Raw genomic sequence first — 18,034 nt, 5'->3', positions numbered from 1 at the left:
CAGGGGGGAGAGGAGGGATCTTACTCAAAGCCCAACAAGTGAGGCGAGAGTTTCAGTCAAACAAGGTGCAATTTGAAAGCTTTGGAAACTCTAGTTTTGTCTTAGGAGTGGTGACTTCAGGGTTGCTAGGGAGACGGTGCAGTGAGAAAGACGCCACAAGGCAGTGATCTCCAGTTCTTGTACTTTGCTTTAACGCGACAGTAAAATAAATAAATAAATAAATAAATAAATAAATAAATATCCAAACAGGAAGACACGCGGACCTTGGGAGCTGTAGGAGGTGAGGTCTGCAAGTGGGGGAAGCGGTAGTGGCCGGGAGGGAGTCAGGCACGTTGCTGTCAGGCTCCTTAGCGCGCCCCGGGCGAGCGCCCCTTGCACCGCCCCCCCCTCCCCCGTCCCGGACGGCGACCGCCCGGGACCTGGGCGCCCCCCCACCCCCCATCCGGCAGCAGCAGCCCCGGCTGAGCCGTGGGGACCGCGGGCCCCGGGGGCTGCATGTGCGCCTCCTGGAGCACAGATCACCAGCCCGGGGAGAAGGTGCTCCTGCGGCAGCTGCTCTTCACCTGGAGCCTGGAAGGGAGGTGGTGCAGCGAGGCAGGGAATGGTCGTGGGGGGTGAGATGACCCTGCACCACCCAAAGGGCTGAGAGTGGCGCTGCTTTCATCCTAAAGTAGATGCAAATTCGGGGAGCAGGGGGACTGGTGTGTCAACTCCGGGGCACGCTCACTGATTAGCACGGGCGTGGAGCAAGCGGGATTCTCCACCCACAAACTGTGTACTTTTTAAACTCATTGTCGCTTTGGGCTCAGATGCTAAGGTTTCAAGAGCCAGTTCCCTACGGCGAGGGAGTGGTCGGGGCGAGGAGTCCGGCGAGGGCCGCGGCTTCGGGGTTCTGGCGGAGGGGAGCGGGGAGGGGGCGCCGGGCGCTGTCCATGGTGCTGGGCACGAGGCGCTGCCCTTCGCGGGACCCAAACCAAGATCAGGTGTAAAAAGGGGAAAGACAGTCCAGCCACTCCTGCGGCAGGGGATTTTTTTTTTTCTTTTTTCTTTTTTTTTTAAATTCCCGCGAATGTGAAAAATACGCACGAGGCTGTATAATTCAAACAGTACTCTAGGAGTGCTCCGCTCTACCTCCCAGTCTGTACTGGTTAGTCAGACAGCCCCGTTAGCTGGTCATTACGGGATGGTTTCCCCTTAAAATGTTCCATATTTTAAAGTAATGTAATCATCAAAAAAAATTTTTTTTTCTGTACAAAGTAAAGAGGCAGGCGGGAAGAAAAAGGGTGACTTGAGACTTCACACGTATCCAAAGGCACTTAGGCTATTTCCAGATTTGATAGGATATAGAAGCAGAGCATGACTTAGCCTGTTAGATAACATGGATTTATTGAGAAAGTATTAAAACTATATAGATCCAATTTCACTTAAATAATTCTCCTAACTCTACGCTGGCCAAATGCTGCAGTTATATATTTGTCAGCAAGAATAACAAGAGCGACTTACCTATTGTAGCGTGTGTGTGTGTGTGTGTGTGTGTGTGTAAATTTGAAATGGCTAAGCTTTCATTCTAAGTTCTAAAATGGCACTCTAACAACTGCATGCTCTTAAAAGAAATTTGGTCTCTTAAAAGACAGGTAGCCAGGAAGAAAGGAGGATGCAGATAGAAATTATTTCAAAATGGGTATAAAGAACTAAATGGAAACATAACCTGCCTAGTAGGTCAATCACACTTTTGTAAATTACACACACACACACACACACACACACAAAACTTTAAATATATAAGCTATTACACACTTGTATAAGACACTTTTTTTTTAAAGGGTCTATCTATAAATACATATATGAAATTATGTAACAAAATTTCAGGTAAATTATTACCTATGCTTGGTTAAACCAGAAATATGAAAAGCAGGAAAAAAAATTTATCTGAATTGTGTTGATCATGAAAATCTTACTTAGCCTCGGGAACTTGAATCCATGTGACAATGAAGTAGGAAAAGGACAAAAATTCAAACAGCTGACACAATGATCAGCAGCAACTGACAGCATCTCATTTGATATTTGATATCAAGCACTAGATCAATATTTGTGAGATCAATGCAATTTTAATGGTTTTTCTTTCAAAACTGTATGAAAGCCAAATCATGACACTCTGTGCTCGGGTTATTTTTAAAGCTGGTTTTAGAGCTGGTTATTCCAGGGGATGATATTAAGTAATTTACTGAGGCAAAGGAAAAGAAAAGAAATAAAAAACAACAACAAACCATCTAAAAACCAAAAAACAAAACCACCACAATAAACTATCAATATTTCTTCAGTTGGTAAATCCTGATGATCTGAGTAGGTAGAGAAGGTGTGAACATTTATTGGAAAAAGAGCCATTTATTTAATTAAGGTTTAAAAAAACAAAGAAGAAAATAAACCTTTGGAAAATTTTTTGGAGGTACATGAAGATGAACTGGATCAGAAATACCCTGTTCAGTCACAGTGGGAGTAGGTGGTACTTGAGCAAAAATGAATGAAAATGATAAAAAGAAATAGCCTAGGCCTTTCAGCTACAGAGTCAATCCCTTCATGTGTGGAATTCAGTGGGAAATAACAGATTTTTCTGTGTCCCAGGCAGAGTAGAAAACTGAGAGCCCCATCTGAAACTCCTACACAGCAAGGTTCCTACAAAGGTCAAAAAGAGGGGGAAAAAGTAATTAGGTATATGGTATTGTCTTTTATTTCCCTTTTAAGAGTTTATACCTTAAAAAAAGAAAATTCAAATTAATCTAACTCACAGACATATAGGTCTTCAACCTACAAATCTTTAAACAGTAATCTAGGAGGGTTCTACGCGTGCTTTTTTCCCCTTCAGTCTTTACTGCTTAGACAGCAGCGTTAACTCATTTGCCTACCAACTCATTTTGTTTGATAAAAATGCTAAACTTTATTTATTTGTCTTTACAGATTCAATTCTGAGGAATTTTTCACCTAGAGGAATCCGAGACCTTCAGTCCAAACAGCAATTTCTGGGGAGGTAGATGATGGGGGTGGTGCAGCAGTATAACTAGGTGAACACCTTGGTAAGGCAGTGAGAAGGTGAGATGGGGTGATTGTGGATGGCGGTTCTGATAAGCAGATGTTTAAGTTTTCAGACTAAAAGAGAAAGAAAATTTTTTCATTTGTAATTCAACTCTGATTAAAAACTTGGGAGAAGTTAGTTTCCCACTTGAAAAAATAGGAATATTTTAGAAAATTTCTAATGCCTGACCTAAAGATCTCTCATAGAATAAAATACTTCAAAACTATGCAATCCTTAAACTTTTTCCCTGGACGTCTCTTTTTTTCCCCTTAACATTTTTCTTGATGGCAGTTGAATTGCCTAATAATGAAACTGTTAATATATCATTACAAACAGGTCACTTCAAATATAAGGGTAATGTATTATAGGTTTTCAAGTGAGATTCATGCCTACGTCCTTTTGCAGTAGAATTAAATAATGCTCCGAGTATATCCCTTAAGTGCCTAGGTAAAGACATATTTTCCAGGATTTTAATAACTCCATAACAAACAGTCACTCTCTGCATGTGTCTGTATACTCTATTGTATTTCAAGTCTGGCAGATTGCCTACAAACTAGACACCAAGAGTTTAAATCAATTTTTCTTTAATGAAATAGAGCCACCTTACACACAAATACACATTATATACAAACAGAATTTACAGATGCAAATGAACTTGAGGCATTTAAAATATTTATGACAGTGCCTTGAAGAATTTGAACATGAAAATTTATTTAGAAGAAAATAAGTTTACAGACAACCCTCATAACCAACATATATGGAGTACCTACTATGTCACAGGCACTGCAAAGACATACACATGCTGTATATATTGTTTATTTCTGGTGGGATGGGCATATGGATGCCCCATGGATGGGTATGCACATGTACATGTGTGTACACACATATGCATATATACATATTTTTCTATTAGGTCTTTAAAAAAAAACCCTGAGTTATCTCAAAGAAGGAAATCAACTTTATAGTCAATTGTAGTTAATTCAGGCTTCATTTTGACTAATCATAATGAGACCAATAATTTTTTTCCTTATAGCATGGGCAGTACTTAGAATTTAAAAGTTTAGTGTTCCAAAAATGCTGCTCTTCTTAAGCCACTTTGAAGTAATGCTAGTGAGTCTAAGATCCAGATCTACATGTTAATCTCTAGTTTTGCCTTCAAACAGAATTCAGTTACAAAGAACTTGGAAAGATTTTGAATCTATTCAGAAGAGGAAAACTCTTTAATTTTCTGAGGAGTAAAAACTCCCCAAGAAACTTCATATAGCTTCTTAGATTTTGCTTAGCATACGTGATAAAACATTGATTGTTGCAGTTTGGTGACCCATGAAATTTGGGGGTTAGTTTTCTCTTCAGACCAGAGCATATAATTATGCAAATAAAGAGCTGTCACTGATCTAGTGAAATACTCACAAACACATGCACTCTGAAATTGGACAGAAAAGTGAAAATGGTTGGTGATGTGATGGTGCCATGGTTTGTTTTCCTGCCAAGTTTCTATCCAAGTTCATTATTCAAATTGTAAACTTTAAAAAGAGACATATCATTCTTGGGGTGTTGGTTGTCTTTTCACTTCAGATTCTTTGTATTGGTACTGCAGGCTGGTTACAAAGTACAGTTCAACATTATTTTACCTATGACAGTCTCCCATATTACCCTATGGAATAGCCAAGAAAGAAAAGCTGAATGATCTAGAAAGAAAGATGCAGGGCCTCCCTAGATTTCTTTCTAGAAACATGTTTCATGTCTGTTTCAAGTAGAACTCAACCCAACAATACGAAGAATATAGTGAAATGTTTTTCACAAATCTCAGGGCAAAGGGCTGGGAAAAGTTGCCTGGAAGGCCTCATGGATTAAGTCAAATTTCAAGGTTTTTTTTTTTTTTTTTTTTTTTTCATTAGAAGGAAAATAACTGGTCTCTGCATGGTATCCAGTTAATGGTCAAACTTTCAGGATGACTTTCTCCTATCTAGCAATTAAAGCCCACTATATATAATATTTGGTGACTTTAACCTTTATGGTTCATTTACAATTACCACTCTCTAAAACCTTTGTGCTAAGAATTAACAAGAGTTCTTCAATCTAACCATGCTCTTTGGCATCGAGGTCTCCCAATTCCAAAGTTACCACTGCACAGGCTGTTGCATAATTTTAGATGTCATGGAGAGTCCCACTGATGAAATCTGAGAAGGCTCATGTCAGACCACTGACTGCTAAAGACATCACTACATGAAAGATCAGTGGTGTGAAACTTTAAAAACATTGATCCAAATGAATCAATTAAATCAACATTCATCCCTCCTAAGTGTGAGGTTTAAAACTATCATTGTTGCTTTTTTTTTTTTTTTAACTCTACATAGATTTCGAGATAAACGCTGGAATGCTTTGATGGCTACTTCTATTCTCGAATCTCCGTTAATCGACTTTGTGCTATTTCCCTCTTTTCAACATCTTCCACTTGGTGTACATTCTTTACTTTTAGTACAGTGCATGACAGTTGCAATGCTTTAAATCTAAAACCGCCTAACAAAGCTGACGCTTTAGGTAGGGTAGCTTTAAGCTCTGTGAAGTGTTGATTAAAAACCCTTTCCCAGACTCAAACTGATCTTTTTGGAGATTAATAGAATATTAGATAAAAGGAAGACGAACAATTCAAGAGACTCCCACTCAGTCACTCTATACAAGGAAGGAAGGAAGGAAAGTATTCAATATTTGAAAGGGAGTACCTCCTGGAGTCTTTTATTTTATATTATTACAGCCCCTAATAAGTAATCATAAAATAACCACCATTATCCTTTTTTTTTTTTTTGCCACCCATATTTCAAAGATGAGAATGTCTCACATTTATTTAAAGGCATTTTTCCCTTTAGAGGCATGGGGAAAGTTTTTGAGAAATTTTTAGACTTTCTGTAATAGTAATCTTTCTTAAATGAATCAGGATCATAGGAACCTGTCAGTTTACAGTTATAAACTATGGTGTAACAGGAGACACACACGTGTTTGGATCGAGACTCCAGATAATCCAGAGAAACATGTGGAAAAATTGAACATATTAGCCTTGATAATGCAATTAAACATATTTTTGTCACCCAAACTCTCTCAAAGGAGTTACAGGTTTTAAAGAAGGAAAAGCTATAAAATATATGTAAACAGGGTATTTCTGGATTACATGTAATAAATACATCAGACTCCTTTTGGAAAACACATTTGTTTACAGTATTACTAAAAGGTATTTTATAAAATGATAACAATGGATTCAAATTCCCTTGTAGCTAAGGGTATTTTAGATACTAAAAACAAACACCTTAAAAAAATGTTAGCTTTGTGAACGGTACAAGCCAAATAGTAAGCAAGCAGGTGAAGTTAGGATGTGACCTTACAGCAACAGTAATAGTAATAAAAGGAGCTATACGGGTTAAAATATTGATGAGTGCTGTCCCATCATTCCTTTTAAGTTTCGGCTTTTATTAACCTCTGTACACGAATAAATGAACTTCTGAGCAATAATAATACGCCGCTGCTTGTTGGGAAAATTGTTTTTATTTTAAAATGGTAAACAGAAATATATAATATATATGAAAGTCCTGTGCTTTACTCCCCCCCCCCCTTTTTGTATAAACCATAATGCAATCCAGGTCGAAGCACAAGGCAGAAACTTGAGAAAACAGCAATTATTACAAATAGATTCCCCCCCCCCCCCACTATTATCCATGAAAACTTTTAATGGCTGCGTGGTTAGGTACCTTTATAAAGTCCTATAACCAGTATCTGGCTTTTAAGTTTTAACAGGACTATTTTGAATCTCGGATTTATCAACAACTCCTTGCTTCCCATTCCGTTTGCTCTAGGAACTGGGTATATAATTTTTTTTTTTTTTTAAAGCCTACATCCTAACCATAAGCCTCTAGTTTCCTAAAAACCTGTCTACAGATACCAGAATGGGAAGAAGATTAGAGCAGAAATACTGTTAACACTTGTCGCCTCCAAGCAGGCGGGCTACTACCAACCGATTGTTGTTACTCCAGGAAAATTGAGGTGGATGATTATTACTACATTTATACCAACAGACACATAATCAACAGGTTAAAAAAAAAATCCTACATTACAAGGAATCTTCTCACTTATCAGTTGGAGGTCTCAGATGGTTTGCCTAACTCTCTCCGGGTTGCTGCAGCTCGGATCCACAAGTAGGAATTACATTTGCACAACTTAAGTTTGCAAATAGCTCTCTGTAGATGGTTAAACAAGGCTAACAACCCAGCAGTTTTAAAGTATTAAAGGCAATTAAGCAGTGATTCACTCAGGTTGCAAGTAAAGGTTTTCAAAAAGAGAAGTGAGAAAACTCCAGAGAAGGAACAGGAGTGATTTGCTGCATAAGCTGAACACATGTACTTTGCTCTAATTCAGGTGCACACGTGTCATAAATTTAGCACTGCACAAGTGCTGATTTTTTTTAAAAAGCACTAAAATTAGTTTTCCTGCGAATACTTTCGTATAGTGAAAACACCACACCATTTATAACACTTTGAAAAATATATTCAATCCACATCAATTCTCAAATCCTCTCATTATTGTGGAAATAATGGAAGGAAGGTATCATTATTGTATACAGTTCACCATTACTTCTAAGACAGAAAAGATTGCAGACCAACATGCTTGACGTTGTTGGGTTACAACATATTAAGTTATCCAGGTGTTGGATAAAATGACGTTTTGATTTTTCCTCTTACGCGGTTTCTGCTAAAATAATATCAAAAGATGTGTATATATGACCAGTGGAAAAAGGATCACTTTAATTTGCCATCATTAAAACTAGAAGAACGAATTAATGTACTTATATACCAAACACAGATATTGTCAGTTTTAAAACTTGCTGAGATCGGTTCATCATATAAAAACATCTTGTCCATGAGGTGGTTATTTTAAGTCATGTTTCTGAGGAGGCAGACAGTTCTCCGTCGTTTTTGGGTACATTTTATCATGTCCTCAAATAAGGCAGGTATATCGTTGCATATACTTTAAAAAAGGATGAAAAAATATTAAATTCCGACCCTCACCTGCTAGAAACAGAATCTTTACTAGTAATTAAATTCAATTAAAAATTGATGATGTTGAGATTCAATATTTGAATTTAAAAAAAAATCAGCAAAAATCTCAACTTATTTTGCCTCTTACGTTTCACAGTGTTGGCCAGATATTAGCTGGATTAAAGTAACTGTTGACGCTGTAGGGCACTATACCCTGCAGAGGACATGGACTACTGAAAACCGAGCACTGGGTCGAGAGCAGCCAATCTTTCACACCAGGGCTTTCTTTCCCTTTCTGCTGGAGCAGAAAACTAAAAACCAGAATCATTTTGGCCTCACTTGGCCTTCCAGAAGGGAAGGGTGGAGCAGCCCCAGGCTCCCTCCCCGAGGACAGGGCGACGCCGTCCCTGACCGGGCCTGGCTGCCCCGGGGCTCGGGGTCCGCCCTGCCAGGTGGGATCCTCGTCACCCACGACAAACTGTCTCCCCGTTAAGATCTAAAAAGCGGAGCAAGTGTGCGATCCACGCCACAGGGCGGACGCTCCCTGCGCAGCGGACAGTTAAGGAGCAGAGTCAATTCTAACGGCAAAGCTGGACACTCCACGAGGCCGGGGCCTTCCCCGGGAGGGTGAGCTGGGCCTTCGCCGAGGCCGAGCCCCGGGGCAGGGCCCGCGCGGTCTCCGGCTCCGGGCGGGGGGCGGGACGGGGGGCGACGCTCCGAACCCCCGGGACGCCGCCGCGCAGCAGGGCGCGCACGCTCTGAATTTAAATTTGGCTTTTCTGGAGAGGTTGGGGGGGAGGGGGGAGGAACTCCCTTAAAAAAAAGGAAAGGCGTAAAGAGTCTCTTTGGGAAAAATCGACCTAAAATGGGAGCCTGGAACCTAGAGTAAAAGTTTGCTTCTGTTGGGGGGGGGGGCAAAAAAAGGGGAAAAAGGAGAAGGGCAGGATTGAGGGGGGGCCGGGGCCGGGCCCGGGCGGGCGGCGCTGCGCGGCGGCGGGCGGTAGGACCGCGCGGGCTCCGGGGCCGAGGGGCAGGGCGGCGGCGCGGGCGGCGCGGGCGGCGCGGGGCCGGGGCGCGAGTGGGGCGCCGGGCCGGAGCCGGGTCCGGGGCCGGGGCGCCCGCCTCACTGGGGCAGGTGCGCTCATCTAGAAATAACGCACCGCGCTCCGCAGCCGACCGTCTCACGACCCCCGCTCCGGGAGGAAAGCGAGCTAATGAGGGCCCGGGGCCCGCCCGGCCGCGCCCCCGCTCCGCGCCCGCCGCCCCTCACAGCTCCTCGTGCTTTAGCCGGTGGGAGCGCCGCGTCGGGGCCGGCCTCGGGGAGCCGCCCTTCGCCTCCGACGCTTCGCTGAAGAACTTGAAGATGGACGGGAAGCTCTTCCAGGACGTCAGCTCGTGACGGTCGGTGCCTGCAACACAGAACAAAGCGGACACCGCCGCGGAGCCGGTGACGAGGCGGCCGGGCCCCGCGCCCCCGCCCGCGCCCCAGCTCCCCGGCCGCCCCGCGCAGCCCCGCGCCCCCGCCCGCGCCCCCGCTCCCCGGCCGCCCCGCGCCCCCGTCCCCGCCCCGGCTCCCCCGCCCGCGCCCCAGCTCCCCGGCCGCCCCGCGCCCCCGTCCCCGCCCCGGCTCCCCCGCCCGCGCCCCAGCTCCCCGGCCGCCCCGCGCCCCCGCCCCCGCCCCGGCTCCCCCGCCCCCGCCCCAGCTCCCCGGCCGCCCCGCGCAGCCCCGCGCCCCAGCTCCAGCCCCCCCGGCCGCGCGCCGCCTCCGCAGGCCGCACCTGTGCCCCCGCGCCCCCCCCCCCCCCCCCGCCCCGGCTCCCTTCCCGCCCCCCGGCCCGCCCCGGGGCCCGGGCCCGCGGCCCAATCGAGGCGCCCGAAGGCCGGGGCCACGCCCTCCCCCGCCCTCCCCCCCCGAGCCCCCCGCCGCCCCGGCCCCGCGCGCGCCCGTGGGGTCCCCCGCGCAGCCCGCCGCGCCCGCCTGCCGCCCCCTCTCCGCGGGGTCCCCGCGACCCGAACCGCTTCCTGAAGGGTCAGACCCCGAACGGGCGGGCCTGCCGCTGTCCCGGAGGCTCCCCCATTTAAAAAAAAAATTTTTTTTTTTTCGGGGACAGTCTTAGAAAAGCTGAAAAAGTGCTTCAGAGCACTGACTGCGAAAGGAGCATCGAGGCCTCCTGCTGGGTCAGGAGGACACGGGCTGAGCCTGTCCCCTACAGCCTGATGTTACTGTACAGCTGCTCTCGGTGGCTTCACTCTGATGACTTAATAACGGACACTGGTTTTCAAGGGGGACCCGCCCGGGCAAACAGGTACCGGCGACGGAGTCCGAAGCACAGATGACGAGATTCACCGGCTCCGGCTCCTGGCGATACCATTGTACCCGTCTCTTCCTAACAATTTTTTTTTTTAATTAAAAAGTAAAAATAATAGCGAAGACTCTACCGTAGAAATAATGAGTGAACAGCTTTGAAACAGTTGAAATCTCTTCCTAGATCGCTCAATTATGCAGAGATACTGCCTGGAAGTCTTGGGATTCAGGGCCTCCGTCTGATACTTTAACATTGTTAATGATAATTCTTTAGTCTGTAATAGTAGGTCATTGCTATGGTTACTCTACAATGGTGCAACACTTTGCTTTCCCCTTCAGCTATTCGCTGAGACCTGGTAACCACATTTGTTGCCTAGCAACAGTTTTGTGACAGTATCACAATCTGGGAGTTACAACAATAAGGATGCTATGGCTGCAGTCGACAGAGAGCAGAAAGCTACAGTCTGTGCATGGGACTTAGGTGTGGGAGCTGGTCCTAGTAGGGAAGCCCTCTCTTTATAGGCCTCACAAGGATGCTCCTTCCCCTTGTCCTCTGCGATTTGGCCTATTGAACCTGCCCTGGGAACGATGATCCAGTATTGAAGTCCTATCCTTGACAAACGTCCTCCAACACTACTATATTCATATTAAAAAATGAGGTCATTTCTCTGTCTGCTTACTCATTTTGGGCAAATTTCAGTGTTACTCAGTGGAAGAGAGAGAGAGGGAGAGGGAGAGAGAGACAAGTGTAGGTTCATCCTGGCAAACCTTAAAGTGCCGGACTTGATTTTTGACAAGTCTTAAAAGAATTCTTGAGGGGGGGGGGCGGGTTATATATATATGCCTGCCCACATCAATAGGTGTGTAAACTTTCAAGTTCTTTAAAATAAATGTAACATCCAGACATTTATTATTATGATTTTCGCTGATTTATTCATATGACAATCTTACTGAATTCTTTTGAATTTGGAGGCATTTATATTCTCCAAACCCAAGCAAGCAGTTCTAAATATGCTCAGACGAACCTACTGTAGATACATTTGCAAGGGGCCTAGTTTCTGGCTAGGTTTATGAAATTCCTATTCCTATTTCTATGGGTGCTTGCAAATCTAGTTTCGTTATAGTAATAACTAATTGCACTTCCAATGATAAAATACTTTAAAATCCATTGTATTTGTTCCTTTTGAAAGACTATTCTCAGATACATACTACAGGGCAACACCCATCCCCAAAAACAATAAGGAAGAAAGAAAGGAAAAAGAGGTGTTAATTGTCTTCTTTTCCTTCTCATTTCCCATGCTTCCAGACTCATTTGGCATTTCCTTCATAGTGATCACACTTACACTTACTAGTGTTACCAAGGCTATGATCAATTTGTAAGCTTTCTCAGGGAATTCTTCTCATAATTCCTCCCACCCCTTGAAAACCAATTCAATCTAGGAATCTAGAGGGACCTAAGGAGTCAATGGTCTGAAGCAATTTTAACTCCTTTATTTTTTTCTTTCCTGGTGACAATCTTTCTGAAGGATGAACAAATTTCCCTGGTGATAAAATCACTATAAAGGCTTTTTAGTTTTAGCTTATGATGACTCTCTGCTTGATTAGTCCTGGGCTGAAAAGACCAAAGTCCCTGAGATAACTGAGTACCTGCACTGGCTCTCAACATTTACCCCTGCAATTTAAGAGTATAAATAATGAGAATGTGTGCTCTGTCAGAGGAAGGGAAATTGCTAGGAGTAAAGGTAATAAGCAAAAGTGGCTTAGAAACGGAATTATAGAGAACCAAGTGGGAGAGGGAGAGTTCTCCCTAAATGGAGTAGTAAAGTGAATATTTTACACAAAAATGGCTTTCTTTTCAAAAGTTTTTGAAGTCGGTTTTTAATAATTTTATTAAAATAGCATTTGAAAATTAGGTTATTGTGTATCCACCTAGGGCTGCATGTACACATTTCAAGAACATGTTTGGAGACCATTTTTTAAAAGTCCGAGCCAAAGTTCAATGGCAATATTTACAAATTGATATGAGTACCCTCTATCTAAGCAATGCTTGGAGAATGGAAACTTTCAGAGCAGCTTTCTAGTAGTTGAAGAATACACTACTTTAGGAAAAATTATTCCATCAGGGCAGAAACACTATATCTATTCATAAAAGGATATAAAAATGGAAAATTTTGGCCAATCAAAAAAGCAGCCATTATTGATAAGCTGCAATGATGTGTAATATGGAAAATTATTCAGAAATAACCATGTTATTTGAAGGATATAAATATGGTTCCTAGTATTTCTTCTAGCACAGTATTACCTTAATCAAAAGCTCCTATTGTTAGGGACTATGAACTTTTCAGACCCCCACTGTCCTAATCTAGAGAGGTTCCCACAGTACAGGGAGTAAAAGGTTTCCCATATTAAATACCCACCAGGTTTACAGGAAAAGATTTGTGTATCGTTTTGAATTGGCAGGCTTGTTCTTTCTGGATAATTCACCTTTGGTGAATTCAGTTTCCTAATCTATAGAATCAATTCAGTATCAAAAAGTACAGGGTCTCAGTGCTTCATTACAAAAAAGTGCCTTTGTCCAGTTTCAATAAGTGATTCTTAATGGGCATGGTAGTTGCCTGTGGGGCATTTTCGAAATTGTAGGGATATTTTTGGTGGTCAAAATGATTTTAAGAACTACTGGCAGTTAGCAGAAGAAGGCCAGGGAAGCTGGAAATCCTGCAATTTGCAGGGCAATAGAGCATGATGAATTGTTTTGCAATTCACATGTTTTTTTTTTCTTTTCTTTTTCCTTCCTTCCTTCCTACCTTCCTTCCTTCCTGATTGTATTTATTTATTTGAGAGAGAGAGTGTGTGCGCAGAAGCAGGGGAGAGGGGCAGAGGGAGAGGGAGAAGCAGACTCCCCTGCTGAAGAGGGAGCCTGATACAAAGCTGGGATCATGACCTGAGCTGAAGGCAGATGTTTAACTGAGCCACCCAGGGACATGGTTTTCAAATGTTCCACCAGCTATTCCTGTAGTTGAAAACCCTGCTTATAATTATATGGGCTTAGAATTTAGATGTGTTTAACAAATAATCTCTAAGTACTTTTGGCATCTTTTTAACATACAGAATTTTTGAGGAATCTGACTACCATGTAAATTGAAGGAATGCTGTACTTTATGTTGCCCAGAATATTAATAAGCAAAAGTGGTTTATATAATTACCAAGAGTGGTTTACCATTTGAGGAAAACCTCATCGCTGATGGCATTGCTGCCCATGAAGCTTGAGTTGTGGATCAGCACATCTGCATCAGCTTGCATTTGTAGCTGTAAATCCATGGTGATTTTATGTACAGGACTACTATATCATGCCTTCTTACCTTCTTATGTAGATTTTCTAGAGCACTTAAAATATTGATATGAATATTATTTTTATTATGAGTTACTTTTCTTTTATTCCTTCTATGTGTTAACTAGAGCATTATAATAATTTAGCTATCTTATAAGTAGGTGGATAATGTTATCTTTAGAATTCATTCAAGATAGTAAAAGCACTGCATAATATTTGTTTTAATGGGAGGTATTTAGATGGTCAAGTGTCAGCTTAAATAAAAATGAAGTTAATTCTTTTTTTTTTTATTATATTAGAGATTAATTTTCCCTAAAATCTGAACCCTACACTCTACTACCTTTTATCCTATATGAAGTAGAAAATGTCTTTTATCTTTCTTAATGTTTCTTCCATAAATATGGTTTGTCAATGATGTTATTCACCGTGAAATAACCAAAAGGCAGGAGACAGAAGATCTTCAATAAAATACTATGCTGAATATTTATCCTTTATCTACACTTGTTTTTAAAAAAGTGAGCTGTAGCAAATTTCAAAGTGGTAAAGATAGCACAAATGGTCAAAAGGATTAGAAACTTTAAGTATGAAGTATGAGACTGTAAATGATATGAGAGAGATCAAACTGCTAAAATGTGTCATTTGTTTTCCCCAAAGACTATATATTTTTAAAAAGTGTCTTGTAATGGAACTGAGAAAGAGGGAGGCTACATTTATATAATAGCATTTAGAAATTAAACAAAAAATGGCTGGAATAGCACTGAGAATGGAATGCTCAAAGAACAGGGTTAAGTAAGAAAGGAGAAAACATTGCTGTGTCTTCTTGCCTATTCCGTTTACTTTTTCCTGGGATGACTTCAATCCAAGTGTTTCTTACAAGTCTGCCTTGTCCACACTCCTCTTTCACTTGATCTTAGTGCTTACATTTTTTTGGGCAAAAACTATGCCAAAATATGCTAGTGAGTTAGCAGCCAAAATCCTGATGTTTACTTTGGCAGATGTAGCCTAGCCTGAAGCTGTACCTCATTTTATGCAGTAGATGTCTTAAAAACTTATATGTAAATATAATTTCTGTAAATAGAATTTCTTTAAAGGAAGAAGTGGGTTATTTACCTTTTCAACGAATCTTTTAATAAAGTGAAGAAATGTCTGGGAAAGCAAATAATCATTCTTCAAGTGATATTACACACACACATACACACACACCACATCAAATTTGCCAGAAACGAGGCTTACTAGTATAATGATGGACAGTCTAAGTTCTCACCAAAGAGATAATTTAGAAGAATTTCTTGGTCAGCTATTCGCTATTCTAATTATTGCTAGTCGCCTTATTCTACATGGTCATAGACCAAAAGGTCATGGAATAATTTCAACAATCTATGCATAATTTACATTTTATGGCTGGTTTAGAATAGGGAATATAACTGATGACAGAGTCACTTTTGAATACAAAATATAATTTTTATGTCTTTGTTTCAGGGCACGGGAAACTAGCATGTGCCCCTACCCTCTCACTGACATTCCCCAATCCCCTTCCCCCCACAAAAAATAATTTGTTTTTAAAACAAAAGGTAATGAATAAATTTTGTTTCCTAAGATAAAGGGGGGTAAAAATCCTAGAAAGATATGAAACATTAATATTAACAAGATAACATGTCTATGATACCTTCAAAATGACAAGGTTTGATTTTAAAAATTGATCTTTAACAAGAAAAAGAAATATGGGCAATTAGTAAGTAATGAAGACCCTGTCAATATAGCTATGTTGATAATAACAGGTAAGGGAATTCTTGAGAAAATCTAATTTATAAAAATCAAGAGGTCTGTAATATGCATTATTGAGTCCCACTGGGATTAACTAATGAACTTATGAGCTCAGCAGCAGTTATTTTTAGAGAGTTATAAAGAATTAGAGAAATACTAGAGCACTGAAAAATAATGTGCCTTCTCAAAAGAAATAAAATCTAACTACTAAAATTCATTTTGAAATGAATTCTAGAGCTTCAATGGAGAACATCATTAGAAATCCTCCCCCACCCCCTCCACACACAACTTACCAATATTTGAACAGAGAAGGGTTCCTAATGGAGTCTCTCCCAAGTTAGAAGGGGCAAGTGTGAGACTCAGCCCCTGTTGGGGATAGTGGATTGGGTGAGCTGGTCATTAGGACTGTGTGAGGGAAATGCCAAGAACAGCTGAGCTAACATGGGGCACTGCTGTGTCAAATTACTTGTGTAAGAAATGGGCAGGTCTCCTTCCACTGCATGGAAAACGCAATGCTGGTCGAAGCTGAAATAGTGTTGAGACCTGAGGGCAAGTTGTCAAGCTTGACCAGAAGTAAGAGGCTGAAACAAAGGCAGAAGCTCAGTGGTAGAAACTTTGGGTCATTTGCAGCTTCCGGCATCCTGTCCTCTCCTGCAGCTTCTTTTCTAGATCTCTCATCTATGGAAGGGGAGTCAGGGGTGGGGTGGGGGTGCGGCACAGGGCATCTTAAGACCCAGGAAGACAACTCTGGGAAGCAAACTTACTCTTAGGCAGGGTAGAGACAGCCTGCGGGAGCTGTGGGTCGTGGGTCCCTGACACGGAACCTGGAAGACCTCTCTCTCGAATCAACCTCCTAACCGACCAAAAATGGCACATTTTTATTGTTTCAATTGCCTGTCAAACTCACACAGCTGGTGTAGAAGTGCTTTCTTTTTCATTCTTGTCTCATGTACTACTCCTACTGTGGCCACAAGGCCTGACCTCCCGGGATGCTGTTTCCCTTTAAAAATCTGAGCCTTGGTGTGGGCAAAGGCTCCCTTTTCCAGTTTCCGTTTGTCATTTTCCAAAGTAACTTTACTAAGGGATTGTAAGATGGTAGAACCCTGAACAAGGGAATGCAAAGAACCAAAAAATAGTTATTTCCATAAGTACAGGTTCCTAATCCTATTATTCCCAACACAATCATCAGCAAACGGCTTTGCTGGGCTCCATTTTCAAATAGTGCTCTGCCCAACAGGGCTGGGAAAACTGGACAGGCTTCTTTCTCCTGGCTTCTCTGTTACTAGCTTTGACTAACGGCTGCTAGTTTGACTCTGCATGTATCAAGGGAAGGGGAGGAGTTGGGGGGGGGGAGAGAGAGAGAGAGAGAGAGAGAGTGAGAGAGAGAATGAACTGCAAAATACTTTCCTTATTTTAAAACCAAACCATGGGGCACCTGGGTGGCTCAGTGGTTGAGCGTCTGCCTTTGGTCAGGGCATGATCCCGGGATCCCCCCACAGGGGGCCTGCTTCTCCCTCTGCCTGTGTCTCTGCCTCTCTCTCTGTGTCTCTCATGAATAAACAAATAAAATCTTAAACAACAACAACAACAAACTAAAACCAAACCAAACCATTTACTCGTTCAAATATCCAAATCTTCTGTGGTCCTCTTCTCTCAACCGTGGAGTCTACTCTAAATGATATTTTTTGGGGGCAGATGGTTTTTCCAGAGGTTCTGGGGTTAATTTATACCTTCAGACATGTATGTATTGTATCCCAGGCACTTGGGGCTGAGGATGCAGTGGTGAGCAAGATATGTAAGGTTCCACTCTCATGGCATATGTGCTGGTGCACGAGACAGACAATAAACAAGTAGACTGGCGAACATGGTAATTTCGGAGTCAGAATGCTGTGAAGAAAACACAGCAAGGGGATGTGAGGAGAAAGATGGAGGAAGATGGTGGGGGGGATGAGGAGAGGTGGTCATCAGTTTAGACTGGGTGAAGACTTCTGACCTGAGACCTGAATGGCCAGCCAGCCAAAGGTCTGGGGCCAGACTACCATAGGCTGAGCTCTGGAGCAACAAGAGCAGGCGTGCTGAGGAGGGAAAAAGCTTGTCACAGTTGAGGGGCTGAAAGGCTAGGGTGACTGGAGCATTGAGGGGGTGGTGGTAGAAGAGGATTCATAGTAGGCCGCCTCCAAGCCAGGGGAGTTATCCAAGGCCATGGTGGAAGGGTTGGATTTAATTAATTTATTTAAATGATTTCATTTTATTTTATTCATGAGAGACATAGACACAGGCAGAAAGAAAGAGAAGCAGGCTCCTTATGGGGAGCCCGACAGGGAACTGGATCCTGGATCCCAGGATTAGGCCCTGAGCCGAAGGCAGACGCTCAAGTGCTGAGCTACCCCGGCATCCGGCATCCCGGCATCTCGAAAGGGTTGGATTTTATTCCAAGTGCAGTGAAAGGGTTGTTTTGTAGAGTTTTGAGCAAAGGAGAATTAAATCTGACTTGTATTTTTAAAAAGAATACGGGTTGGTATGTGGTGAAAGGTGAATGGATT

At 42.6% G+C, this 18,034-nt stretch overlaps 1 protein-coding gene across 7 annotated transcripts in view; it reads right to left on the bottom strand.

The window, feature by feature from the left end:
* Positions 1-3,124: 3,124 nt before the first annotated feature.
* The window catches only part of FAM172A (family with sequence similarity 172 member A), a 418,896-nt gene continuing 403,986 nt past the window's right edge, over positions 3,125-18,034 (bottom strand). For 6 of the 7 annotated variants that reach the window (XM_041752634.1, XM_041752628.1, XM_041752630.1 and 3 more), the window contains one exon: positions 6,589-9,503. In XM_041752634.1, the coding sequence (XP_041608568.1) occupies positions 9,361-9,503 (143 nt within the window). In that variant the 3' untranslated portion in view covers positions 6,589-9,360. Of the gene's footprint in view, positions 3,145-6,588; positions 9,504-18,034 lie in introns of those variants that run through there. The other variant, XM_041752632.1, reaches the window with a different exon arrangement.

Source organism: Vulpes lagopus, chromosome 4 (assembly GCF_018345385.1).
Source record: "Vulpes lagopus strain Blue_001 chromosome 4, ASM1834538v1, whole genome shotgun sequence".
Classification (NCBI taxonomy): Eukaryota; Metazoa; Chordata; class Mammalia; order Carnivora; family Canidae; genus Vulpes; species Vulpes lagopus.
This window is presented reverse-complemented; position numbering and strand designations above follow the sequence as displayed.